At 49.9% G+C, this 27037-nt stretch overlaps 9 protein-coding genes across 9 annotated transcripts; 4 read left to right on the top strand and 5 right to left on the bottom strand.

Annotated features, from left to right (window-relative positions):
* Window positions 1-76: 76 nt before the first annotated feature.
* LTR64_006383 (uncharacterized protein) lies at window positions 77-2578 on the top strand (the record flags this gene model as incomplete). The annotated part of the gene is made up of 1 exon (XM_064900714.1): window positions 77-2578. The coding sequence occupies one exon, from the start codon at window positions 77-79 to the stop codon at window positions 2576-2578; it is 2502 nt and encodes an 833-aa protein (XP_064754026.1).
* A 1377-nt stretch (window positions 2579-3955) lies between these two features.
* On the top strand, window positions 3956-5617 carry INO1 (Myo-inositol-1-phosphate synthase; the record flags this gene model as incomplete). Its single annotated transcript, XM_064900713.1, has 2 exons — window positions 3956-4671; window positions 4720-5617. The coding sequence occupies 2 exons, from the start codon at window positions 3956-3958 to the stop codon at window positions 5615-5617; spliced, it is 1614 nt and encodes a 537-aa protein (XP_064754025.1).
* Window positions 5618-6276: 659 nt separating this feature from the next.
* Window positions 6277-7074, bottom strand: FYV4 (telomere length regulation protein; the record flags this gene model as incomplete). The annotated part of the gene is made up of 1 exon (XM_064900712.1): window positions 6277-7074. One exon carries the CDS (start codon window positions 7072-7074, stop codon window positions 6277-6279), a length of 798 nt encoding a protein of 265 aa, XP_064754024.1.
* Window positions 7075-7650: 576 nt separating this feature from the next.
* Window positions 7651-8991, top strand: KIN28 (TFIIH complex serine/threonine-protein kinase subunit kin28; the record flags this gene model as incomplete). Its single annotated transcript, XM_064900711.1, has 1 exon — window positions 7651-8991. The coding sequence occupies one exon, from the start codon at window positions 7651-7653 to the stop codon at window positions 8989-8991; it is 1341 nt and encodes a 446-aa protein (XP_064754023.1).
* A 239-nt stretch (window positions 8992-9230) lies between these two features.
* Window positions 9231-10178, bottom strand: LTR64_006379 (uncharacterized protein; the record flags this gene model as incomplete). Its single annotated transcript, XM_064900710.1, has 1 exon — window positions 9231-10178. One exon carries the CDS (start codon window positions 10176-10178, stop codon window positions 9231-9233), a length of 948 nt encoding a protein of 315 aa, XP_064754022.1.
* Window positions 10179-12297: 2119 nt separating this feature from the next.
* On the top strand, window positions 12298-13885 carry GCD11 (eukaryotic translation initiation factor 2 subunit gamma; the record flags this gene model as incomplete). Its single annotated transcript, XM_064900709.1, has 2 exons — window positions 12298-12815; window positions 12868-13885. The coding sequence occupies 2 exons, from the start codon at window positions 12298-12300 to the stop codon at window positions 13883-13885; spliced, it is 1536 nt and encodes a 511-aa protein (XP_064754021.1).
* A 302-nt stretch (window positions 13886-14187) lies between these two features.
* Window positions 14188-15936, bottom strand: LTR64_006377 (uncharacterized protein; the record flags this gene model as incomplete). Its single annotated transcript, XM_064900708.1, has 1 exon — window positions 14188-15936. One exon carries the CDS (start codon window positions 15934-15936, stop codon window positions 14188-14190), a length of 1749 nt encoding a protein of 582 aa, XP_064754020.1.
* Window positions 15937-17476: 1540 nt separating this feature from the next.
* Window positions 17477-20401, bottom strand: KIP2 (Kinesin-like protein kip2; the record flags this gene model as incomplete). Its single annotated transcript, XM_064900707.1, has 1 exon — window positions 17477-20401. The coding sequence occupies one exon, from the start codon at window positions 20399-20401 to the stop codon at window positions 17477-17479; it is 2925 nt and encodes a 974-aa protein (XP_064754019.1).
* A 2930-nt stretch (window positions 20402-23331) lies between these two features.
* Window positions 23332-27036, bottom strand: LTR64_006375 (uncharacterized protein; the record flags this gene model as incomplete). Its single annotated transcript, XM_064900706.1, has 1 exon — window positions 23332-27036. The coding sequence occupies one exon, from the start codon at window positions 27034-27036 to the stop codon at window positions 23332-23334; it is 3705 nt and encodes a 1234-aa protein (XP_064754018.1).
* Window position 27037: the final 1 nt, after the last annotated feature.

The following is a 27037-nucleotide window of genomic DNA, read 5'->3' as shown; positions in this document are numbered from 1 at the left end:
TGAGCCTCTCATGTCTTGCACGCCATTGGTGTCTCTTCTGACCCGACAATCTATAGTGTTTGCGATGCCCTTAGCCATGGAACCCGAGCCGATGCAGATGTCCTCAGGGACGGCTATGCCAAACACATCTTCTGAAAGCAGACGACCCCGGCCGTTCGTCCCGAGAATCGACCCGCTCGCACCCAGCAGATCCATATCGCATGGCGAGTTGACACCAGCAAGCAGTGGCTCGGATTCTGCAGCCATATCACCCACCAGCTCTGGCAACAGGCTGTTACCGTCCTTGAAGCAAATGCGCAAGTCGTCTGCTCCTGTAAGACGGCCACCTTCTCCAGAGCTATTGAGTCAGGATTGTGCCTTCCCACCATTCCCAACGAACAGGACGAAGAAGAAGGAAAGTCAAAGAAATGCGCGGGAAAGAACGCAAGCACGCGAATCGTCTAGGTCGAGATCGTCCGAACATCAAAAAATGTGGTCGACCTCTGCAGGTCCTTCGAGGTCACGAGTGAGGCAAGGAACAGCCGAGTCTTCAAGACCTTCAACAGCTAGCAGTAGTCGACGCCCATCAGTAAGCAGTCGATCTGGAAGTCGACAGGGAAGCTTAGATACCGTGCCACCACTGCCGCCACTGCAACCAACAAGTTCCCACTCTGCTTCGAACTCGGTTCTGTCAACAGGTGAATCGCTACGTACTGGTACTTCGCTGTCACCTGCCGCGCATTCACCTCCCGACTCGTCTGTAGCAGCAGACAGATCACCTTTTCCAGAATTCCAAGAAGTTGAAACCCGGAACGTCGAGCCTGATGCTGATGCTCCAGCTGCACCAAACACTTACCTGCCTTCTCAACAAGAACTTACAGACTGTCGGACACCGTCTTACAGAGCTAAACGTCCACCACCAATTTCTGATATGCCATCTCGCTTACTTGTCGAAACTGCTGTGGACAGCCACGAACAATCTCCTCCAACCCCCACCGCCTCCATTGCGCGCACATTAACAAGCCTCTTCAGCCGAAAACGAGGTACTTCAACAAGCAGTAAGAAAAGCACGGCAAAGACCCCTGTAGCAGATGGCCCTCGTTTCATCGCCTTATCTCCTGAACCTGACCCACAAGACACATTGCGGATTGAGAATACTTCTCACAACTCACTAACACCATCTCACGAGTCTCTCACGCCATCGAACGGCTCTATGAACACAGAGATGGTGTCAAGTCCACTTATACATGACGTTCAAGAAGCACCGCACGCTTCAGTGCACATCAGACCTGCGACCGAGAGTCATCCGCTACCTCTGGAGGCGCAAATTGCAGTAGTGAGTGACGATGTGTCAGAAACGCCGCGGGATGTGCCGGAAGATGTAATGGAAAACGAGCCTCAACCTGAGACCTCACAAGCAGCGCAGCGCGATACATTACAGATGGAACAAGATCTGGAGAGGAGGTTAGCAGCGATGACTGGTGCACCTCAACTAGTTGTTATCAAAGAGGATCCCGAAGATATGAGGCGTGCATCACTTGATTCAGCTTCGTCGTATGGATCTATTGGATTTTCGCACAGCAGCACCAGCTCGAGGTCTTTCCGTAACTTCGAGGGCCATTCACATAAATCAAGTATCTCGACGGCCAGAACGACGAGTACGAGTGAAGATGCTTTTATGCTGACCGCAGGACGTACGAAGCATCCCGGCTCCACACCAGATTCGCCCACCGACCCTTATCTCCAATCCAACAGACTGAGACCAGTCGTTGAAATATCGCTACCGCGGGAAAAAGAAGAGAAAGACGTTGACTCGTATCCATTTGGTGAGCCACAGCCAACCATCCAAGATGTTTTCTTGCCACTGTCGGAGCCAAATCTTGAATCTACGGCACAGCAACCACCATTAACATCACCTGCTTCAAACTACGACGCACTAAAATTTGAGTTTCTCATCTCACCTGAGCACACGCCTTCCGTACCACCTACACCTAGCTCAGAAGCGGACAGTCTTGACTTTCCGTTTGCATCCCGAACGCGGAGGCCATCGACGGCGGGTAGTAGACGAGGAACGTGTCGAGGATGTTCCAAGGACATTCTGACTGGACAGAAGTCGGTCTCGAGCAGAGACGGAAGGTTGACAGGAAGATACCACAAGGAGTGTTTCGTTTGTATGACCTGTAAAGAGGCATTCGCGACAGCAGATTTCTATGTGCTCAACGACCATCCATATTGTGCTCATCATTATCACGAACTTAATGACACTTTGTGTGAAGGTTGCGGATTAGGCATTGAGGGCCATTATTTAGAAACGTCGACCGTTTCTGGAAGTGGCGCGAAGAAGTTTCACCCACAATGTCTGAAATGTGCTACCTGTAAGATCCAGCTTGACGACGACTACTTCGAACATGGCGGACAGGTATATTGCGAGAGAGATGCTTTTCGTGTAATCAGCGGGCCTCGATCACCATATGGTACAGCACCCTCTCGACCGAGTCCACTCAATCGCGAATATATCAGCAGTGCTGAGCCTGGGCAGGGCCTAGCCAGTGGCCGGTTTCCCGAGAGGAGATTGACGAAGCTTATGACAACTACTTGAGTCCCTAATTGTCAGTAGACCACGACTAATAGCTGGACTTTGGTACAATCTCTTCAGTTGTGATTTTAGCGAGCTCATTTGGTATACCCATACTGGGGCAGGGGCGGAAGCATTTTGCGAACTTTGCATGACGGGGTCATGCATATTGCATCCTGTAAGGGTCAGAGGCAATGAGGATAGATGCCGTGATGAAGTAAGAAACTTCTTGGACATATATACGATATTAAGGATTAATGTATAGTCAACTAAGTTGGTAAGCTCTAGTCAAGTCAAGGACAAGATTACTTGTTGCCAATTGCCAATTGCCAATTTGGCGTTATCGAATCCTGCCAACAACACCTGGACCAGGTATGACTGCCAGCATGTAATTGCTGGATATAAAATGTACGTGATTGATGCTGAGAAATTGTGCGATCTGACAGCGCAACTGCTTCTGCTGTGCTGGTCACACGTGCCTCCCTAGTCACGTCCTCGAACTTGGCGCAAGCTCGACCACTGCGACTCGGTGGACCTTAAAAACTCATGCTGCAGGTACCAGCATCGTCTTATTGCGAGGCTGGTCGACGATGCATACTACCGCTTCCACACACTCATACTTCGATATCAATCCCTCTCAACTGAAGGTCCATGTTCAATGACCTGAGCAATTGGACACGGTTGAATGCAGAGTGTGACCACACATCAAGCCGCGATAACGGTGCATATGTGCAGGTACGGGCACTTATATCCCATCGTGTTATCGCCTGCTCTCCAACCTAATGTTGTCCTTCATTGCCTTCAAAGCTAGGCCACGAGAAGCATCTCGTTGCATTGCAGAATTGCGGTCAAGATTCGCTTGATTCGCACGTGAAGATGTTCGTTCGGAAGAGACAGGAATCCAAGATATTGACTAATGAGCTGGCCGACGCTGTTCGGAAAGTGTGAGCGTGGGTACGGTGTGACCTGGCCCCCACCTTCCGCCAATACAAAATCTCTGTCCTGTCCTCACAAAATATGTCGTCCCTCGTTACTTCCAGATTTCGCAAACAGCTAGATTTTATCTCTGCACAGAACTTCCTCCTCAGACAGGATCACACTTTGGTGATCCACCAACACCGCCAAAACGTTCGCCAATCTTCTCTCTTCGTAAGTAAACACCAAGTCCTCAACCATGCAGGCAACCTTACAATCATGAATTGTACTTCAAGGCTCGATGCATTATAAATTGGTCGATATCGGAGTCAGCGTTGTTAACATGTTTTCCTCAATAGGGTCCACAACCCGTTCAACGGTAGCCGACGTTCTGCTGCTCGTGCAGGGTCGTCGGACGCGCCAATCACTCTATAAGTCGATCTTTGACACAAGCATCAAAACAATCTTCTACTCAAGCAATTCAACATGGCTCCTCATGCAGAAGCAGATGCCGGTGGCATGGATGGCTATAGCCTGAATGGGTCGAGTGGACCAACGAGATCTGTCGACCTCTTCACTGTCAATTCTCCCGATGTCACGTACACTGACGCTCATATCAAGAGCAAGTATGTCTATCGAACTACCTCGGTCACAAAGTCCCCAGAGGGCAAATATGTGGCCAAGCCAAAGGAGACCACATATGACTTTCAGGTTGACAGAAAGGTTGGCCGAGTGGGCATGATGTTGGTCGGTTGGGGCGGCAACAATGGTACTACGGTTACCGCTGGCATCCTCGCCAACCGACGTGGCCTTGTGTGGGAAACTAAGGAGGGCAAGCGTGCTGCAAACTATTACGGATCAGTTATGATGGGTTCTACTATCAAGCTTGGTACTGACGAGAGTACTGGTGAAGAGATCAATGTGCCGTTCCAAAGTGTACTACCGATGGTCCACCCCAACGACCTCGTCATTGGTGGTTGGGACATCAGCAGTATGAACGTTGCTGACGCTATGGATCGAGCCAAGGTTCTGGAGCCTTCTCTGAAGCAGCTTGTTCGGAAAGAGATGTCATACATGAAGCCTTTGCCAAGCATATACTATCCCGATTTCATTGCTGCGAATCAGGAAGACCGAGCTGACAACGTACTTCCTGGTAGCAAGGCTTGCTGGGGTCATGTTGAGCAGTTGCGGAAGGACATCAGGTAAGACATTCTTGCATCGTGGATAATTGTAACTAATTTGACGAACAGGACCTTCAAGTCTGACAACTTGCTTGACAAAGTTATTGTCCTCTGGACCGCTAACACTGAACGATACGCTGACATGGTTCCTGGCGTCAATGACACGGCTGACAATCTCCTCAATGCTATCAAGTCTGGTCATGAGGAAATCTCACCTTCTACCATATTCTCTGTGGCATGCACTCTGGAGAACACTCCTTTCATCAACGGCTCCCCTCAGAACACCTTTGTTCCAGGGGCTGTTGAGCTTGCCGAACGTCACAACGCATTCATCGGTGGTGACGACTTCAAGTCAGGCCAGACCAAGATGAAATCTGCCCTGGTCGACTTCCTCATCAATGCCGGCATCAAATTGACCTCAATTGCAAGCTACAATCATCTTGGCAACAACGATGGCAAGAACCTCAGCTCGCAAAAGCAGTTCCGCAGTAAGGAGATATCGAAGTCGAACGTTGTCGATGACATGGTTGCAGCGAATAATGTCCTCTACAAGGACGGCGAACATCCAGATCACTGTGTGGTCATCAAGTACATGCCTGCTGTTGGTGATGATAAGCGTGCGTTGGATGAGTACTACGCCGAAATCTTCATGGGTGGTCACCAAACCATCAGCATCTTCAACGTCTGCGAAGATTCTCTACTTGCCTCACCACTCATTATCGATCTTGTCCTTGTTGCCGAGATGATGACCAGAATTCAGTGGCGTCTTGCTGGTACTGAGCAATACAAAGGGTTCCACAGTGTACTGAGTATCCTCAGTTATATGCTCAAGGCTCCCTTGACACCTCCAGGCACGCCTGTTGTCAACAGCCTCAGCAAGCAGCGAAATGCACTGACTAACCTCTTCCGAGCTTGCGTTGGGTTGCAACCAGAGAGCGACATGACGCTTGAACACAAGCTGTTCTAAGCCACGATGGCACTAACCTGCATCAAATTGCAGTATTTCGTGCCATTTTCAATTCTTGTCTTGCGTCTACTTCGGGCAGTGGTGGCTAGACTGAGCGTTCTGGCAGGATAGATGGCAGCAGACGTGATCCTTTTCGAGTACAAATTTCTGGACAAGCTCCGAAGTCATTCCTTTCGAGGTGAGTACGTATGTCAAATACTGAGCTGGACGGCCAGCTCAATGTTAACATGCATATTCCTACATATACTGTTAGAGAATGAGAACATGTCATTTCCTGACAACCAGTTCAAGCTACTATGATACAGCTTGATATTCGTGGTGCTGTACGGTTCGTGCTTTCCGAGCTCAATTCGGGTCTGCTTCTGTCGATGTCCTGTACAAGCACAACCAATGATATCTCGCATGCTTCGTACATCTGGAATAGCCCGTAGTGCTCACGAGAGCATCAGAAGAGTTCTACCATCCTGACAGCGGGTGTGCTAGATTGTACACTAATCTGCTATATCTTCTGTACCACATCTACCACAGAAGCCGTAAATCGAACAGTAAAGTGTAGTCTTTCAGATGATAGCAACTCATACCACCAGCCGCAACCATTGCAAGTAGCAACAACAAGACTTCATGATATACACTGCTTCCGTCCACTCTCATACCACACCTTATCTCGCCGTACCAATAGCCTTCCTGTGCTCCGCAACACCCAGCTTGTGCAAGGTCTGGGCGCGTCTTCTCTCACCACCAAACACCTTTTTGCCCAAAGGATCTTCCCACATTCCCTCTTTTACCTGCACACGAACCGTGCTCGAGCCACCTCCCGCAACAGGCGTCGCATACGGACCCGCAATGATATGTCCTCTCTTCAAACTATAGTCTTTCGGCTTCTTGAGATCCGCAGTAGATTGACCAGGCTGTAACAATTTCTGAATATTCAACGGGTCGAAATCCTCAGGCACATTCAGCACCAGCTTGGTCTTTCCAGGCGTCCGTGTCACAGATACATATTCCGGACTACCCTCGCTTCCCTGCGTCGTGTTACTCGGCAGCTCAACAACACGTAGCTGCGCCGCGCCGTCTTTGACGAACTTGAAATCACCGCCGACTCCGTACTCGCCATTTCGAAACTTTTGTCTCCATCTCAGGAGGTATCTTCTTGTGCGGGCGGGTTCGACGCCGAGCTCTTTGAGCTCTTCGGAGGAGAGGGTGAATAGTTTGTTCCAGGAGGAGATCTTTGAGGCTTGGGCGCTGAGGCCGCGGCCGATGAGGGTGAGGAAGGTCTTGACGTCGGGGACGAAGGGAGTCGGTTTGGGTATTGATGCGTCTTTGGTTTTGTGTATTGTTCGCTGCTGCTGCTGGTGCTGTTGGTGTAGACAGGGTGCGCAAGTGTAGCGTGAGGTAGGGCCGCTTGATGGTCGTAGTAAGGTCCGCAGTAAGGGTGATGCGGATTTTGTTGTAGACATGTTGAAGTATTGTCGGCAAGCAGTTGCTGAGATGAATGGTATGCTACTAAGACTGGGTTGATGGCTTAGCCAGCAGCTTTCAATGTCGGAATCCGAGTCTGTTGGCTGTGGTCATTACTCGCAGGACTAGGATGTAGGTTCAAAAGCAAGATGACCAAATTTAGTTGCTGCGATAGACCCTCGCGATACCTCGCGTGTATGCTGGCTTCAGCTCAGGAACAATTTGCGGAGTGCAAGAAAGGAAAAGGTCAGTCACGTGATTTTGAACCTGGCTGTCGACGAAGGAAGTAGTTGAACCTCACCATTCCCATCGTTTGGAATTCTAATTCCAGATATCATGTATACGGAGGTGTTATCGTGAGCAAACGTTCCACTGGAATTGAGTCGCATTGAATGCTTATGCTGAATTGAGCATACTGACTTGGCACCTACCCTCGAGGCAGGGTTATCGGCAAACCTTTACCAAACACACGAATTGACACAGCGTTGCAGGAGGTGTATGCTTCGTGCCCATTGAACGCCCGAGATTGACCTCAAACTTGAATCAAAAGCGAGGATTAAAGTGTCTACATCACGATGGCAACTGCTAGAACGGCACCATCACCACTTCCGCCTCACATTCTCTCTCCCCACTCATTGCAACAGAATGGTAAAGCCAGATCACCAATTGGAAGGACCTTACCACTAAGAAAGCCATCTCTCAAGGACGCCACCGCCTCGCCAAAGAGGAAAATACCTGATGAAGCAGCGACGAACAAAACCCTGGACTCTCCACCAACAGCCAAGAGGCGGCGTGTAGAGCCTCCTCCTGAACACGACATGGCAGAGCAGATGAACAGAGACGTCGAAATGAAGTATGTCATAGGCAAGAAGATAGGCGAGGGAACTTATGCCGATGTGCACAAAGCTCATCTCAGAGACGATCCGAATTATCTGGTCGCGGTCAAACGCTTCAAACGAGATGAGATGAAAACGAGAGATGGTATCAATGTCGATACCGTCCGCGAAATCAAGTATACGACAGAACTACGGCATTCAAACATAGTGGTCCTCTACGATATATTTGCCGAACGAGACCAGAGACTATGTATGGTTATTGAATTTGCTTCGGGTGGAAACCTGGAGGAACTCATAAAAGACACCGATGGTATCAGCTATGGCATTGCAGACACAAAGGCATGGATGGGCATGCTCCTCAGGGGAGTTTATTTCTGCCATAGGAATTTCGTGCTGCACCGTGATATCAAGCCAGGGAATTTACTGCTTAATGCTGATGGCAATCTCAAGCTTGCTGATTTTGGGTTAGCGAGATCCTTTGCAGGTCCGGAACAGGTCATGACACATGTGTCAATCACCTTGTGGTATCGACCACCGGAAATGCTGTATGGAGCAACACATTATAGTGGTGCGGTTGACATATGGAGTTGTGGAATGGTGTTTGCTGAACTGCTTCTGCGAAGACCGTTCGCTCCAGCGAACATAGCCGAGGATGAATTCCAGGGAGGTGAGCTCAAGCAACTTGATGTGTTAAACACGGCTCTAGGCTCTGCGACAGAAGAGGTTTGGCCTGGTGTCAGTAAGTTGCCTCTTTACCACGAGCCGCAACCACATTATCCGATAAGAGATAGGCGCTCCTTCCGGGGTATCTTCAAGAACGGCGATGACGTCGGAGTCGACCTCCTGCGCCAGATGCTCACTTATGATCCACGAAAGAGACCTACAGCTCAGGGCTGTTTAGAAGACTCATGGTGGAGCACCGAACCTCGACCGACAGAAGCAGCCTCTTTGCCTAGGAAGAAGAACATAGACGAGAAGGCTATGGGAGATGCGTTAGCAAATCCTGGTAAGGTAGAACCTCAAGTAGACGAGAAGTTCAGAGGCGTGGCCAGGAAGCTGGACTTTGGTGCTCCAAAATAACACAGAATCTTGAGTGTAAAAATTTCCAAGCTTATCCCACAAGTCATAGGCTGACTTGTGTTTCCCTCATTCGGCTGCGAATGACCAATAAAAGGCTGCCTGGGCACGACTCATTGTTATTTTCCAACAGCACTCAATTGTACTGATACTGCCTGTGTACCTCGACTTTGACGGCCGTGCTCAGAATGCTCGAAAGTGTACAAGATAAGAACTGTGCACCTGTGCACGACATGTCGAGCTCAAAGCTGTGAAACAATATCGCTGGCGGTCCTTTTCAAAACGTGTCTCGGCTCGATGCCTACAGCCTTCCAGAAATCGGAGCTATTGAGCACACGACCTAGCTGCTGATGCGACCGAGGAAGTTTTTTCAATTCTTGTTCACGCTTCAGCTCAGCGATCCATTTTGCATATTCAGGTTTGACGCTCTGCTCAGCATTCATCTTCTCAAGCAGCTTGCTCCAAGCCTCGATAAGTTCCCACCAATCATATACCTGCTGGTCAGTAACTATCCATCGCTCACCACCAACAAACTTTTTCTGGTGGTAAGCCAAACAAGCTCTTGCCACATCATCGCCGTGTATGAGATGCAGACTCTTCTTCTCTCGCAGCTTGTCTTTTGTAGGAGCGATCTTCTTGACCCAGTTCCATGGGACACGCTCGTCACCCCAGAGGCCAGCTAGGCAGAGAACAGAGCCTCCGAGCTCACGAAGTTCTTCCTCTGCTATTGCTCTGTCGTTGATCTCGATAGGACTATCCTGGTCTTGGATCTGGAAAGGATTGGTCTCTTTCCAGACACCTGTGCTACCAAGTTGAATCCACTGTGTGTTAATGGCACCAGTGTGTGACTGCTTGTACTTTTCGACGAGTTTCTTGGCCTGACCTCTGCCTTTCAAGGGAAATGTGATGATGATAGTCTGTGCTGTAGGCAGTTGATTATACTGTGCATCTTCCTGGTCTGAGGTGAGGTGTGGGACGTGCGCGAAAGTGGAACTATCTGGGGTTGGTTGAAACGCGAAGGGAATGATTATGGATTCGTCATATTTGCCCTCACACAGTTTGTTTGTCTTGCCTGAGGTAGTGGTTAGACGATATTTCAGGCCTTCAGCTCTAAGATGCGGGACAAGGAATTGTGAGGTCCAGCCTGCGCCTAGGATGAGGATATCAACATAGTCATCTGCAGGAGCCATTGCGGCGAGTAGCCTTCGAGTGTGACAACAGTTCCAGCACGTCGATTACTGCTGCGTTCACTTGATACTGCGGGCAGGCCTGGTTATCAGAGCCTACTCCATTTTATCTCTGTGGTTGTTGCAGGATTTAGATGTGACGCGAATAGAAGCCCCGCGTTTTGAACGCGAAGGCACGTGGTAGCTTACGGGGGTGTTAGATAGAGGATCTTCTATACGTGCTACGTACTGTATGATGTTGGCGATCTACCAATCTGTTGACCTTCCTGTTCTGCCAATATCTCACATCCAAGGTAGCCATCATAGGTCACAGCTTCTCACGTCGCCGTGCATTGGTCCACGGTATGGGAAAGGTTAGCCTCTTTTTGTCACTTTCCGCCTTTTCTGCGACCGTCACCTCATTGTGCAGTGTCTTGCCTTTCTATCACCTCGGTTCTCTCAAGCTCTTACAGAAGTCTTCCTAGTCTCTGCATGTTCTTCTACTCAGCTCTTCGCCTTTGAAACCTATGTCGCGTGAAGGCCGCGGCTGGAGTACAACATCCACATAGCAGTCCGTAGAAAGGACGATCGAGTATAGGCTGGTGTCCAGTAACTGATGTTCGAGGCCCGGGTCGTCTTATTTGCTTCGAAGTTGCCTGCTAGTCCATGCGTGTCCTCAAGCGATTCCCTAACACATCCCGTAACTTTCATTGCCCCATCCCACATCAGTACCCGGTCTTCGCCTCACTTCTGAACCTATACACAACGTCCGCAAAGCCATCCGCCGCGAAACAATAAAGCCACTTTAGATCGCTGTCATTCGGGTTATATACTCCATGCTCGGCGTCGCCTGGGATGAAGACTACGTCTCCTGATCCCACCACTTGGTCCTGACCATTGATCGTGACTATGCCCTTTCCGGATATAATGTGATAGATTTCTGCATGCGTATGCCTGTGAAGTGCCAGACTACCGGTTCTGGGCCCACATGTTGCAATACCGACTGTGAACGTATCCGATCTTGTCGAAGGCGCCGAAAGAAGGGTCTGCCAGGTACAGCTGCCTCTATGAGACTCTGGGAAAGAACTGACAGGAAGACTGTCTATCTGTGATTGCGAGATGATCAGAGGCTCGGAAGAGGAAGTCATGTCAACCCTTGGTGTGTTGGATGAACGTGGAGGAATGTGGTCTTGCCACACCGTTTGCTCAGGAATTGTTTACCTATGCTAATGGTAAGCTTGTCTTGTGAGGTTCCTTTCAGAAGGAGTACGACGTCGCAGTGTATTGTCTTGTTCAAGTACGTCCTTGCTTGAGCTACCATGAAAGGTTGACCTACTAACAACCTGCCTCTGACGTATTTCTCTTGGAGCACTCTTGGGAGGCTCGACACTTCGAGTATACTCCAATTCTATGACGGTAGGTCTTGTCGACGTCGAGCTTCTATCTTGGTTATTAGTCCGAATTTGTGGGCGGTAAACTACGTTGCAAGCCAGTCTCATACAAGCTGATGCGACGCATATTGAAGCTAGCCACATCCAGAATGCTCATGCTACTATAGACAAGCACGCCGAATCTTTCGCCTGGGCACGATGAGATCGGAGTATAACCGTGGATGCTGGTGTTCATGGTGAAATCATAGGAAGTAACCAGCCGAGATTATCACAATGGGCTATTGAGAAGACCTAGTAGCTGAAACATAGTGCGATCGAGATAGATAAGATGATGGTCTGAAGTAGGGACGAGCCATTGCAGATTTAGAACCAGCACCGCGTGTTAGGAAGACAACATAATCCACATCTGAAGAAGAATGCTGAGATTCTTTTTCCTACTCATACGTGTACCGACAAGTTATCAGTGCATGCGCCCTAACAACTTGCACTTGAAAAGCAGAAATACATTGTAAGATGTTATAGCTGAACTAGGAAACAAGGCCGACAGGTGGCTAATCATAGCCTCGTTTCGAGAGCAAGGCTACCACCACTGCGGGCTACCGAAATTATTGTGTCAAGACTCACAATCCTGAGTTGCATAACTACAAAGACTCCCGCAATCCCACAGGTTTTCGAAATCGCATAGTCTTCTATCGAGTACGATACCGCACACAGCGAACACAGAATTCTGGAGCATCGTCAGACCTCCCAGCATGGCTACCAATGGTGATTTGCCCTCGGACGAGGAGTTCTCACGGCCTGGCACCCCAGAAGGAGATGAGAACAACATTTCAGATCCAGAAGAGACGAACGAGGCACCAAGATCCATACTTCGCAACAGCGGTGCTGTTCCAGCATCACAACCAGAACGACCGATATTACCAGAACAACCAGATCCAGAGAACCTGAAGATAGACGAACTCACACCACTTTCCCCAGAGATCATTGCGCGGCAAGCCACGATAAACATTGGCACAATCGGCCATGTGGCTCACGGAAAGTCGACAGTAGTAAAGGCAATTTCTGGGGTACAGACTGTGCGATTCAAGAACGAGCTGGAACGAAATATTACCATCAAGTTGGGATATGCCAACGCGAAAATCTACAGATGTGACAATCCGGAATGTCCAAGGCCTACATGTTATCGAAGTTACAAATCGGAGAAGGAAGTCGACCCTCCGTGTGAAAGAGAGGGATGCAAAGGCACATACAGACTGCTCAGACACTTATCGTAAGGCAATACTGTACCCTCTATTCTGTATCATGCTAACATCTGTGCACAGATTTGTCGATTGCCCTGGCCACGATATTCTCATGAGCACCATGTTGTCAGGTGCTGCAGTCATGGATGCTGCTCTTCTCCTAATTGCAGGCAACGAAACATGCCCACAACCACAGACATCCGAGCACTTGGCAGCCATTGAAATCATGAAACTCCAAAACATCATAATCCTTCAAAACAAAGTCGACTTGATGCGACAACCCGATGCACAGACACACTACGAGTCGATTCTGAAATTCATCAAGGGCACAGTCGCTGACGGGTCTCCAATCATCCCCATATCTGCACAGCTGAAGTACAACATTGACGCTATCAATGAATTCCTCGTCACAAAGATCCCAGTCCCAATACGAGACTTTACAGCAGCACCACACATGATCGTCATTCGATCTTTCGACGTCAACAAGCCCGGTGCTGAAATCGAAGACCTCAAAGGTGGCGTGGCAGGCGGTTCCATCCTAACAGGTGTTCTCAAACTCGGCGACGAAATCGAGATCCGACCAGGTATCATTTCCAAAGACTCCGCCGGCGCCACTATCTGCAGACCCATCATGTCCCGAGTCGTCACCCTCTTCGCAGAACACAACGACCTCAAGTTCGCTGTGCCAGGTGGTCTAATCGGTGTTGGCACCCGCGTCGACCCAACCCTCTGCCGAGCCGATCGTCTCGTCGGTCAAGTCCTCGGCCATAAAGGCAAGCTCCCCGAGATCTACATCGAACTCGAAGTCAACTACTTCCTCCTCCGAAGACTGCTAGGTGTCAAGACCACAGACGGCAAACCCAACAAAGTCGCCAAGCTGACGAAGAACGAGGTGCTCATGGTGAATATTGGTTCTACAGCTACTGGTGCAAAGGTCATGGGTGTACGGGCCGACGCTGCGAAGTTGGCTTTGACAACTCCTGCGTGCACGGCTATTGGAGAGAAGGTGGCACTGTCGAGAAGAATCGAGAAGCACTGGCGGTTGATTGGTTGGGCTCACATTGTGGCTGGAAACACGGTTGAGCCTGAGGCTTCTTAGGAGGGAGCCTCGAGCATCGATCATGTTAATGTCTACAACGGGGAATATGCGCGACGAGAACAAGAAGAGCACGACCAAGATGCGATATTGCACTGAAGATTCTAGAGGTCATTTGCAAAGGTGTCTTGCTGAGTGTCGTACTACGACAAGTGCAGACGAGACTGCAGTCAGATATCAAATGATATGTGCTTAGTTATCGTGCCTAATTGTCTTGGCTGTTCGTGTAAAATGCTATGCTCGCTAAATTTCCCAAATCTATATGCAAGAAGATGTCTTTTGCTCAAATTTCGTGAAGTCCTTGGTCATAATTGAGCTCTCCAGCTCACCTCACCGGCTCGATCGATGTTCCTCCACCAACCTTTTTGCACTTTCTCCCACCCCATCATAACGCCCAATATCCGACAACCACGACTACTCGCCGTACAAACCAGTCTGTCACTCTGCGCCAGGACCGCCAGGTCCAGTAAATAGGACCTCCCAATGTGATTACGCAGGCGCAATGATGCTGCGGTCGGGTTGGACCGGTAGTCTCTGTGCGGGTCGTACTCTTCTCCATTCGCCGCAGAAATGCCAAGGACACGCTGCTCGTATTTGGTGTCCTTCGTAGGCGATGGCGATTCTGCGAGATTGAATTGCTGAGTTCGTGCCTGTCGAGGAAGGCCTAGACCCCAGAATGCTGAGCTGTAGAAGCCTCGTTCCCAGCCTTCGTTGAGTGGGTTTGAGAGTTGGTTGTTGTGGGCTAGATCGATACGTTCTTGGGCACGGATGGTTGAGTTCTGGAGTTCTGGGTCGTGGTATACAGCTTCGTCGTCGCTCGCTAGGACGAAGATCAGTTTCCGGCTGTGCTTTGGCTGCTCGAGAGTAGTGAGAGAAAAGGAGCTCGTGTCGCTGACAAGCTCGGTCAGAGCCTCGAGGTATTTTGCGAACGGAACGTATCCCCATTGGTATTGAAATTCTTCTGGGTGCTTGTCTCCTCTTCTGATGTGCATGCCTGCTAATAGCGTCTCTTCTCCAAGGATTGTCCTGAGCTCCGTCACACGTTGGGCAACATATAATTGGTCATCTGGTAGTAGCTTGAAAAGTCCTTCGTAACCGACTCGCATTAATTCGAAGACTTCCTTATCATTGAACTTCTTATGAAATGTGTTTCCAAAAGTCGAGCTCCAAGTGCTAGCAGTCACAACCAGGTGTTGGCTCATTCTCGGACACGGCACACGATGGGTTGGGGGAGCAGGTCGGCAGTTCGGTCGTGAAGGTGGCTCAAAGAGACTTGAGTATCGGCCATACGCAAAATGACTATCGTCGATGAAGAACGACCTCTTTTCTCGTTGAGCCAGACCATAGGAGAGCCAGAGGCCAAGTAAGCTGCCACCCAAGCCAGCATCGCTGGCATCGAGGATGTAGATCAGGCTGGACTTACAGACTGGAAGCTGACCAGGTTTCGTGGGTACGAAGTTTGGGTCGAACGGGATCAAGTCGTTCAGTTGAGCTTCTGCGACATCAACATAATTTGGATCTGCGTCGTAGTAGCCTCGTTTGCTATTGGCATCCTCTTCTTGACCTTGAGCAATAGCCACATGGCGAGCGACATCGTCAATATGACTACAGATTTCTGAGTATTCTTGCGACTGGAGAGGGAAACCACGGTTCGAAGGAATGTGGATGGTCCATCTCGAGGAGCCACTACTATCTGTCACTGCAAGCGGTGAAGCATAGTCAGGTAGCTGAGAGTCTTCCACAATTTCATATGCATGACCATTAGTGTGTTGGTAGACTTTCTCTAGAGCATCACTGGGTAGATTGACTCGTAAGCTGCGAATAAAAAGGACAAGGTAAATCGTCGTCGTCACGATGAAGAGCCAGCTGATGTATCGTAAGGTCCGGCGGGTGTTGAGGGCTGGCGGTTTCTTGCCATGTCGAGGCAAGATAGATGGAAGAGCTGGAGAGGGTAATGGACTATGCAAAAGGAATTCCTTCAATGCTGCAGTGTTTCTGGATTGGGTTGGGACTTGCAATTGTTTCGGTGGGCTTGCTCGGCTTGCTAGTAGCATTCTTCTTTCAGGCATACAGATAAAGTGTGTACAAAGTTCTGAGTAGAAGGAATGTGATCGTAGGGCTTCTAGCCTATTCGTCTGTGTCGTAATATTCGTTTCTCGTGAGCGTTTCTATCTGATGTCGTGTGGGAAATGTTCGATTGTGCAGCGATGAAAAGAACAGATTGAGAGCACCAGGCCCGCGATCTTCCGAAATGAGAGACAAAGACACGAATGCTGTGTAACAGAGTCAGATCTCCGGCAGCAGTTTGTTGAGGCCGGGTGAACGTAGGGCCTAGTCAAGAATGTCCAGCATTAAAACAGGCAAAATGTGCAGGATGAAGATAGTCCGTAGCAAAAACGAAAGAGCATATCAAGGGTACATAGAGAGCAATGCCGAGCAACACCAGAAAAGATCACTGATCAACAGGATTACGAAAGACGCTGGAACTTCGAGAACTGCTTGCTGGCGGATACAGACCGATGACTCAAACGATAGCTAGACCAATCAGTACATATCGGTCCTGACAGATGGAGTCAAGACCACAGCCATCTGACATGGTGAGTCTCGCGTATACCCTTGACCGGGGTGATACCCTTCATATCGTCGGCTCACTCCTAGAAGCGGTAAGCAGATCGTGGATATCTGTGCTTATCTTGGCTAACTCTGGTCAAGTCGCACACAAGGTAGAGCGTCTTCATAACAAATAGTTGTGCAGTACTAAAGCACAACAGGTTGCGAGATGTGACTGAAAGGAGATCGTGAGACAAAGTGGACTTTGGAATAGCCGTCTCCCGTCGGCCAGCCTACCTATTCGCTGCCATTCGAAGCTTTCCACATTTCTGAAACACGGACCTCCCCAGTTGTTCTGGCCACTATCAGATGATGCCAAGCTTACGGCATCCTGGCCGCATTTGCTAAGGTGTGTACTTTACGGACCAGCAGAATCCACTACCACGTGGCTTAGGGCAGAAACACAATGCGCAGAAGGGTACCATTTCAAGAAGCTGCTTCTGCGGCGTAGCGATGGAAAGATGTCCTGGAGGTTAACCAAGAACAGGTATCTGTTCAGAGCATCAACATTGAAAAATGCAACTATCTCTTTATTCGTAGAGATTGATCTTTCGGACCATGGACGCCAGTGCATGGAACAAGACGACTTCGGGTCATTACACTACCACTCTACGCTTTTCAGCTTGAAGATGTTTTGCAAAGACATCGTATTAGCAACATCATCGTCTGGCTCCCTGGGCTTCGAGTTGCCTCGCTCATCCCTTTTATCCATTTTCCTATCAAATGAAGATGCCTGTACGGCATGTCGTCAGATATTAAGCAGAAGCAAATCAAAAGTCTAATGAATGTCCGATCTTCTGCTCCAAGCGCCTCCAATCAGCCGTGAGCTCCGTGCTAGTCTGACAAGGCATGGGGAATGCAGAAGAGGTATAAGGTATAGATAGTGGTCGTAACAGTCGTGAGATCTGGTTTCGTGGCGTGGTTGAGGTCGCTGCCTCGGGGCAGATTGTGTAATTGTTCCGGGGTAGCTTTTCTAGCTGATCTTCATGTGCTTGAGGCTGACTCTCTGGTTGAGTTTGGACCTGCGAATGATGACGCGGCAGCATTGAGTGGTGGGACGTTTGCCGTGTACACACTGGAGGATCGCCTAACGTGTCTTTGCCCACGCTGGGCAGGCATAGATTTTGCTGGTACTCTTACAGACCCCGATCTACCTTTGACAAGGTGACCACTTTCGACCTTGTCCTGGATCATTTCATCGAGCATCTTTGACATCTCGTCCACTGATTCACGTTTCTTGTCACCTGCCTTCTGTGGAGAGAGTAGGCTTAGTGGACTGACTCCGGTCGAGGTCAATTTTGTCTGTTCCTGCGCATTAGACGAGGAAACCGGCCCACCCGAGTCTCCGTCAGTCTGAAATTGTGTACCCTTCTTAGCCCTAACTTCGGCAGCTGTGCTCTCTGGACTTTTGTCGGCCACAGATCGTTGTCGCACGGCAGATCGGAGGGCAGTTACTGTCTTCTGGAGGTCAGCAATGACGGCGTCCTTTTCGTCCAGCTGCTTTTGCACATCCAGGTCTTCCTGTCCTGTGCGGCTGAATCCGAGTGACGTCCGTGAATGACTAGATCGTCGTGCCTGCAAAAGTCGTTTCTCCAGGGTGGCAACATATCGATTCTTATCCTGAAGATCTGCCTGAAGGGCTCGATTTTGAGCCTGCAACGAGGCCATACCGTCTCCGAAATCTGCCACATCATCGTCTTCATCAGCGAGCAATGGAAGGTTCGGCATGCCACCACCAATAGAAGTCATCGATGGATGGCGGCTGACTGAAGGCCCAAACGTGCCCAGCGTAGAGTGACTGGCAGATGACCTGACTGATCTCGACGGTCCTATATCGCCTACGGTTCCAGTTGACAACCGCCCATGCATACCAAGTGCTGATGTCATGCCAGAGTTTACGCCTGTCGATTTCGAGCACAAGATCAACCGGTTCAAATGCTCAATGCGCTCTTTAAGGGCTGTACGGGCGAGTTGCATTTCGAGCATTTGCTCTTCATGACGAGTGGCTGCATCACGCTCAATCTGCACTTCTTCGAACTTGTCCTCTTTACTGTCCGTCGACTTCTTTTGAACCTCGAGCTGAGTACGTAGGTTGGCTATTTCAGCCCGATAGCGCTCCAAGAGACCAGCATTTACCCCTGACCCTACCTCTTCCACAGCTTTCTTGGCATGGCTGACAATGTTATTCTTCGCTCTAGCAGCGAATTTCAGGGTATTGAGTGTTTCCATGGTATGGGTGGTAGTAGTGGCGGAAGGACCTCCGTTTCCAATCTGAATCGTGCAAAGGATGGATACAAGAGAGGTGCCTGAGAGTGCAGGTTGCAACAACCGAGTCAGCTTGCTGTCTCTATAGGGGAGGTGCCGACCATCCTTGTCAATCAAGTTGCCGTTTTTATCTTTGGTTGCTGATAACTTCGAGATAACCGTTCCCAGCGTAAGCAAGGATTTGTTGATATGAGCACCCTCCTTTTGACGCTCCTTGTCGTCGGCTGCACGTTCCGAGCCAGCCAGATCGATCAAACTCAAAGTTGAGACTCGAACGCCGCTAGGGAGCATGGCCACTCGTTTGCTCTCTTGAGACATTCCACTTGCCACACGCTCCCTGCTCTCGACAACAATCTGAACGACGGCATGACTTCGCGAACTTCTTGCGTTCCACTGAGTACTACCAGTGCGACGTGCTAGATCGCCTCGATGAATGACACGGAGTAGTTGTGTAGGACTCTGAACAATCTCTTCTTTAAGTGGTGAAGCATAAACACCTCGGCGACTGTCTTCGCGAAGTTTGATCTCTTCTTGTGGCGCGGCAGTCCCAGACACAGGGCCAGCTAACAGATCGTGAATTCTTTCGTTGTAAATTTCGAGATAGCTAACTCTGAGCAAGAACTCGCGATGTGGTGTTTCGCGAATATAGGAGAAGATGTCAGTAATGGCTAGGGGAATTACGCCCGGACTGGACATAGTGCCTTGCATAGAAAACGTCTTTCCAGTGCCAGTCATGCCGTATGCGAAGACAGTCCCGTGATAACCCTCCATGACCCTACGCACGAGTCGTTTGGCAGCCGCATCGTAGACCTTGGCGTTGTCGTCGTAGGTTCCAAAGACATTGTCATAGAGATAATCACCACCTTCCTTGCCACGGTATGCAATCAGTGAACGCCTTCCATCGACCATCCACTCTCCCTCTTCAGCGGCAGCAGCGTCGGGAGTGCTAGTATCTGGCCTGACACGGACACTCACGATCACGTTGCCTTTATGCTCCTTCCCTTTAGTAAGTCTCGGACTGGGCAAAGCTTCTAAGATATCTCTTGTTCGACCCCGATCATCATCGCCTTCTTCAAGCGTCGTGGCGCTGGTCGAATAAGAGCCATTTGCAGATGAACTTCGACTCTGAGGTGGAGAAGGCACACTACTATGTCCATCTGAGGCTCGTTTGCTGGTGGCTAGGGGGACGGTTGGCGAGACACCACCGTTGAGGAGAGAAGGGACCTCGGACAAATGATACAAACTCGAGGCGTCGCTGAATCTAGAGGATTTCCTCAGATTGGAAGTGGTAGAAGTGCTCGTTCGACTTGCATCCGAGGCACGTTTTCGAGGCGAAGTAGGCGACGCCAACGACTGCGCAGTGGAGGGACGGGAGGCAGCATTTGGAGGCTGGGGGAATTGGCCAATACTGACTGTCTTGCGGACAGTCTGAGGTGTTGGCAAGCCCGTCTTCTGCTTCGTGGTGGGCACTTCAGGAGTCGAGCACACTGCACGGCTGTTGGGTATTGCAGATGGACGCGACGCTGTTTTCAGCCTCGACGGGGTTTGTGGCAGACTCTTTTTAGCGAACCGCGACTGAGGAATAGCAGGAAGAGGTGAGGTTGGTGGGTCGGCAGCGGGCCGTGAAAGAACGGGCAGAGACATGTCGTCTCAGCAAGCAGCCTGCGTCGCCGCCAGTGTCGTGAATTTGCTCACGCTACCATCAGCAGAAGCAATGCTTTCTCGGCAAGCTCATGCACACTTGCAGCTGATGACTGATCTTAACTTCGAGTGCTTTCCAAGGGAGAACAGGGGTGTCTCCGCTCCTTCCCAACGCGATATCGTGAACAGAGAGTGACCGAAGGAGTGACTATGGACGTAGGATAGTCGTCTGGAAAGTGCTGCAGCTTGCCGTATTCACCTTCCGATCAACAACTGTAGTTGGGGTATCTCTTGGTTGTGTTTGATAGTATGCCACGTGTGTTTTGGCTCTTGCATATGCGATTCAGAGAGTGATTCAAGTTTGAATTGAATGTATGTGGGCAACGACTGACGAAACACTTTGCAAACTCAGATGATGCACAAGGTACTATGCTCGACGAATGTAGAATCGTGCAAACTCGACGATTCGGGGATTTTTCGTCGACAGCGCCTGGGTTCTCGCCCTCTTCGTCGTATTGACAGAAGCAGGTAGCGCACCACGCAAGTCTCTTCTCGGGGCACAGCGAGCTGGAGACAGTGAAGTCCCCTTTGCTTGTTGGTCTCTGGTGCGCGGCCCAGGAACCAAGTGGGCACTCTCGACGAACTTCGAGCTCGACGCACGGATCATGCTCCAGCAGTTTGTTCGTGGTGCTGGGTGGATTGCTCTTAGTGCTTGATCACATCCTAAGCTAACCTCTTTGCGCCTGGGAGGGATGCAGGCACGCCTTAAGTGTTCGACCGTCATGCATTAGCGCGTTCTTATGTTGCAAAGTGTCAAGCTGTTTCAACTCAATTCGCTAAATCTACCAGCAAGTATTGGCCTTCGTCACCGTTTACTGGCCGCTTAAGCTTCATGCAAGGCTTCACACTGCAACTCCGCAGCCAGACCGATTGGACCAAGAGCACGAACTGTGATTACTGTGATATGCACAATTTCGTTGATCGTCAACAAGGGACTTGCTGTGAGCAACGATCCAGCATCGAACATTGCTCGGCATCAACACCTCTGTGACTGTATGCTCGTGCTGGGCAATTTTATATCCTAGATCCTTGCTTCACAATTCACTTTTTCGCTTCGCGGCCAAAATGCTCCGGTACCATCGTTCCCTGCAGATCCACCACTGGACGAAGTGACATTTTCTACAGTACACAGAGTCTGACATTCAATCACAGTACTCTCGTCGCCGCCGGGACATGCTCCTATCAGCCCAGAAAACACCGTTCACATAAGTAGTGCCGGGCGCACGGTACCCAAAATTTTAGGGCTGGTCTCGAGAACTTCCAGCCACCATTTTCGCGGGCACAGAGTTCGCTCAGAAATGCTGGTGGGGTAGCCAGGACTTTGTCAATTTCTTCTCGTTAAGAATTTTATCCGCAATGCCGCGGTCCTCCACTCAAATGAGTGGTTCCCCACTACTATCCTGATCGTCGGGCGTGTTTTCAAAGCAAATTACGCTGTGCTATCGCTCGGTTGTGCTCGTACAGTATCTTTCCGCACTACATCGCAGTGCAATACTTAAGACGTTTCAGAGTCGAGCACGAATGCAAGATTACTCGTATCGTCTGCTTGAGTCTGAATGCTGATCATTTGCAGTCGAGAACGCTGCTCCTCTTGTCGGTACCTAGTCTACTCCTGTATCGATTCGAAACACGAGTGGTAGCTCTCATTATCGTGTACGAGCAGTACGAGTAGCCACGTCGAGAACCAAATCGATGTCACCTTCCAACATAGCTCGATGTGTTGGGTTTTTTGGCATTCCGTGCTATCTACCACATTGCATCCCAATATTGGACCACGATAATTGTGTTGATCCCATGAGCATCATGCTTTACCAATACCACTTTCTAAGTTCGGAGATTTTCCCTGGCTATCGAACCGGCTCAACTCCCTTTGGGTGGTCCGCACTAGCTGAATTCTAGCTCATAACTCTGATTATCGAGCCCACAATCAACTATATAAAACTCGTCAGTATTAAACTTCGTCAGCCACCAAAACTGTTCAAGCTAACAAAAACCAGACAGATCAGTGCGAAGTTTATTTTCTTTTTTGGGTCCCGACTCGGTTTGAGTTACGGTAGATTGAAATTGACAAGCTAAGGATTATTGTCGTTAGCCAGATCGAAAACTATCTCGACGCATGAAACACCAGTCACATGGTGCACGGCTGACCTACACATTACTGGAGAATCAAATTCCAAGCCAGAAAATCAATCACGACTGCCTGTTACATAACACAAACAATAGATACATTCTCTAACGAGATGCGACAATGAGATGATGCCTCAAGCGGGACGGCGAGAACATCTTTGGACGATTCCAACGTTCCCACCAGGGAAAAACTTTCGGTCCTGAAGTCACATTCACCACTGCGAGACCGGAAGATTTATTTGATCATCGCGTGCACTCCAAGCTCGTATAGATGGCCTCAATGACGAAGTTGTGCCTCCTGTCCAGGAATTGATGGAGAACTCTTGCAGAGTGGATTGTAGACCTTGCGATATGCTGGTTGACTACAGTACAGCTGACAACGAGCGCGGCCGAAGGACGCTGTATCGGACGCGGCGCTGTCGACATACGCGCTGACATCGCCTTCCCTTTGTGTACGCCAAGTAAAGAGCGTGCGCTTTCGCTGCATCTCATGCTCGAGCCGAAATGTCGGTTGCATAAGATAGGCCTACATGTTCTATGCTAGCAACTACAAGGCATAACGAAGATCCTGAACCTGAAAATGAAACGCGTGAGGCGATCTGGAAGATATCGTGTTCGTGAAATGTCTTCGATCGATATACAGGATTCGACGTGTAAGCCCAAAACCCATCACTATATACACTTCTAGATTCGTACCCATCATGACACGCAAATATGCGACAAGATCCTTACATCTCCTTCACTGGTCAACCGTCCGATTGACTCTGGTTTCTCTGTTTCGCTCGCTCCAAAGCAGAGTTGATTCTAACATGATGATCTTTGTCGCCTCCAATAAAATCCCTGATATCCTTGATGTAGCTGAAAATCTCACCTGGACCTCTTTGGACGCTGCTCAATCGTCCTTCAGCCTCGTCCTTCAGTTTTTGATCCTCTTTGACTTTCTCATTATACAGCTTCTCAAACTCTTTTTTATCAGCATCTGCAATCGTAGCTTCAGCAAGAAACATGGCAAAATCTGCCTCGTTTAGTGTCTTGTCTGCATGTGAGGACAGTCTGATAAGTTCCTTCGAATCTTGGTCAACCATGGCTACAGCATCGTGCAGTAGATCGACAGTCTCCTTGATGCCTCCTTGGCCATATAATAGATGGTCTCGATCTTGACCAGGAGGACCATTACTCTTAGATCCGAGCACGATATCTCGAAGTAAGGATGCCTTGTCAGATACCTCGTCGATCCATTCCTGATTTTCAGCAAGACCCCTTACTACAGCGCGATCGAAACTATCCATGAGCCTGTTCGCTCGCTCATCACGCTTCCGGGCCTCCGACAGGACTTGCATTGCCTGTGCCCTGTCAAAGTCCTTCTCGAGCTTCTTCACTCCTGCTGTATCACCATTGGTGTAGAGTATCGTCAGCTCGAGCCTTTTACGCCTCCTTTCTCGCTCAAAATGTGCTTCAGCAACCTTTTTCTGTCGTATCTCGATCTTATCGAATATCTGCAGCATAGTTGACATTGCATCAGTCAGACTGGCCTTCACCATCGCATTGTTGAAACCTTTCAAGTTTTCGCGAATGATACCTGATGCACTCTGTGCCTCAAGATCGAGTATGTCCAGTACCTTGACTCGAAGTGTTTCAAGTTCTGCGAGTTCTTTCTCCAATCTATTTGTGACCGTTTCGAACACAGCATGTGTGAAGCTCTCTAACTCATCCTGATCTTCTTGGTATTTCCGGCCAGCTTCTTCGACCTTGAAGTCCTCCTCAAGGTCAGCTATATCAGCGTAACCTATCTCGTTGTCATGGAAAAGTTCATCGATTCTGGACTGACTCTCGGACTCCCGCCCTGCTCGTTCCTTGTCTAATTGCGCCCTGTGTTTGCGGTTGTCCTTGTCCCAGCTGACAACAGTACCATGAATGAAGCCGAAATCATCCGTGATGACAGAAATTGCAGTATTGATGGGGGCCATCCTTGCATGGTCCTGTATCGCCGTGCTTAGCTGGGACACGTCAGTTGGTAGAAGTTGTCGAAGCGATTCGAAACTTTTGACCATCGGTGGCAACGACTGTTTTCGCTTCAGAGGAGTACCAATTCTCAAAGGCCCAGGCGCATCCGATATTGGAGCGGTCTGTGGCCGTCTGATAGCTTTGCTCTGTTGTCGAAGCAGGCCGATGAACGCTTCTTCCTGCTGTTGGCGAGCTCGTGATGGTGTTGCACTTTGTGTACGGTCTGGAGCCGTTATGGCTAACAGCGGGCCTTCTTGTGACAGCAGGCGTCCTGAGTCCAATGCCTGATCTTGTCGAAGCTTTGTATACGCTTGGTTCACAGGGTTTGTGGGGCCTATTGTTAACGAAGCAGGTTGAGAAGTATCAGCATACCTGAAAGGTGTGTAGGCAGGGCGTGGAGGCTGAAAGTGGATGGGTGCCTGGATTGTGGGAGCGCTCGCTCTGGAAACAGGGTTTGCAATTTCAGGAAGCTCAGAATATGCTGGGCTTACAGAAGGAGCGCGATTAGCATTAATTGAGGAAAAGTCAGGCGTCTCGTAGTCATCAAGCGTCATAGGCGCGTTACTTCCAGGCGAAGGAGGCTGGGTTGTCTTTGGCACAGGACTGGATGATTTAGGTAGAGCTGTTTGAAGAACAGGGGTTGCTGATCTGAGTTGAGCGGGTGTCCTTGTTGGTAGAGGAACCTTTGGTCGACCACCAGGACTGTACTCTGCATCATCACCATTTGCATCCACTACCACAAAACCATCGTCACGCAGAGCCTGTGATGCGTCTGGCTGTGTATCGATCTGTGGTGGTTTGATACTTGTGGTGTGGTCGTCGATTGATGGTCTTTTGATATCTCGTGCTTGTCTCGATACACCCTTGGCCTCTTCTTCCTTGACCTTCTCAGCTGTTCTTCTAAGCTCTGCAAGTTCACTGGAACGAACAAGTTCTGCGGGCTCAGCGTTGAAAAGAACACTCCGAAGCTTCACCTCTCTATTCACAAAGTCGACGACTATTTTCATCTTCTCCTGCTCTTTTTGGGTAGCCATCTCCTGTCGCAGCATAGTAGCATAGCGGTTCAGACTGGTGCGGTATTCGTTCTTCAAATCTTCATACGGATCAACTTCTCTTGTCTCGATCTTGGTTTCTACCTTTGTCTCCAACCTCACGACAGGAGGAAAGTCAGTCTGCGTTTGGATACTTGACACTTCTCGTGGGGATGGGGGTTGAGGTCGTTCTCGAGCAGCCACTACTTGGTTCGGAACCACATTGCTTGTCGAGGTCATCCAAGCGTTCATGACACTATCGATGGTACCTGATCTGGCAGGTGTGCCAGTGGAGGTCGTAGTAGTCGCATCACTGTCCGGTCGCGGACGTTCTGTCAAAGGACCATGATGAGAGGCTGGCGACTCCAATGGTGACCCGATCTGTTGATAGGCATTTTGCGACGACGGTCTAGGAATATCTGCAGCAGATTGCAGGCCCTGTCCATAGCTCTGAGGGCTTCCCCGAATTGGAATCACATGAGCTTGCTCAGGTGTGACAGTGAAGGAGTGCGGATCATGAGGAGCGTATGTGGCTGGATGCAGTTGAGATACAGAGTGCCTTTTTGGAAAATCATCGAAAAACTCGCCAGCACCAGGGTAGTGCTGCCAATCAGAAGGGCCGCCTGAACCGAGGGCGGAGGGACCAGTCGTTGGTATAGAGGATGAGTGGTACCGTCCATGAGATTGTGCGGGAGGAGGTGGATGTGATGAGGTACCATAAGCTTGTTGTGTTGGAGGAGTAGTGTATGGTACCTGCCAGCTCTGATGCTGATGCTGCTGCTGCTGCTCTATAGGTGACACTGGGGCATCGTAGATATCGTGCGATTGCTGCCAGGCTGGAGCTGAGGGTCGATTTGGCGTGTATTGAGGGTTCGAAGGCTCGTAGTGATGCGAGGCCGGACGTTGAGAATATTGCTCGTGAGGGTAGTATTGGTTCTGACCAGCAAGTGGCTGTTGCTGTGGTATAGCGTACTGAGGGGGTCTGGGCGGAGGTACTGGAGGGGCTGGCTGCTGTGGTTGGCTGGTCCAACCTGTCTGCTGTCCAGCCTGAGCACTTGGTGGGCGATGAGGTAGAGCTGGTCTTAGCGCATTGTCCAGACCTGGATCAAGGTACTGGTTGTGGTTGTATTTGACACCCCATAAGGAGGTATCATACTGAGTCGCATTACTTTGTGCTGCGTTCGGGAATCCGCCTGGCGGAGGTGGAGGAGGTGGTGGTAATGGTGGCTGTCCTGGTCCATGGTTGTATCCTTGAGGACCAGGAAACGGCGAGGATGGGGAAGGAGCAACTGGCGAAGACAAGCGCGGATCGCCCCATCCTACCTTACGCGGTGGTGCCTGCCAGTGCGGTTGAGGGGGCCCGGGCGTGTGCTGAGAGAAGTTGTAGTGTGCATGCTGACTATTGCTCGAATTCATT

The sequence above is a fragment of the Lithohypha guttulata genome (assembly GCF_036872675.1).
Source record: "Lithohypha guttulata strain CCFEE 5908 chromosome Unknown scaffold_4, whole genome shotgun sequence".
Taxonomy (NCBI): Eukaryota; Fungi; Ascomycota; class Eurotiomycetes; order Chaetothyriales; family Trichomeriaceae; genus Lithohypha; species Lithohypha guttulata.
This window is presented reverse-complemented; position numbering and strand designations above follow the sequence as displayed.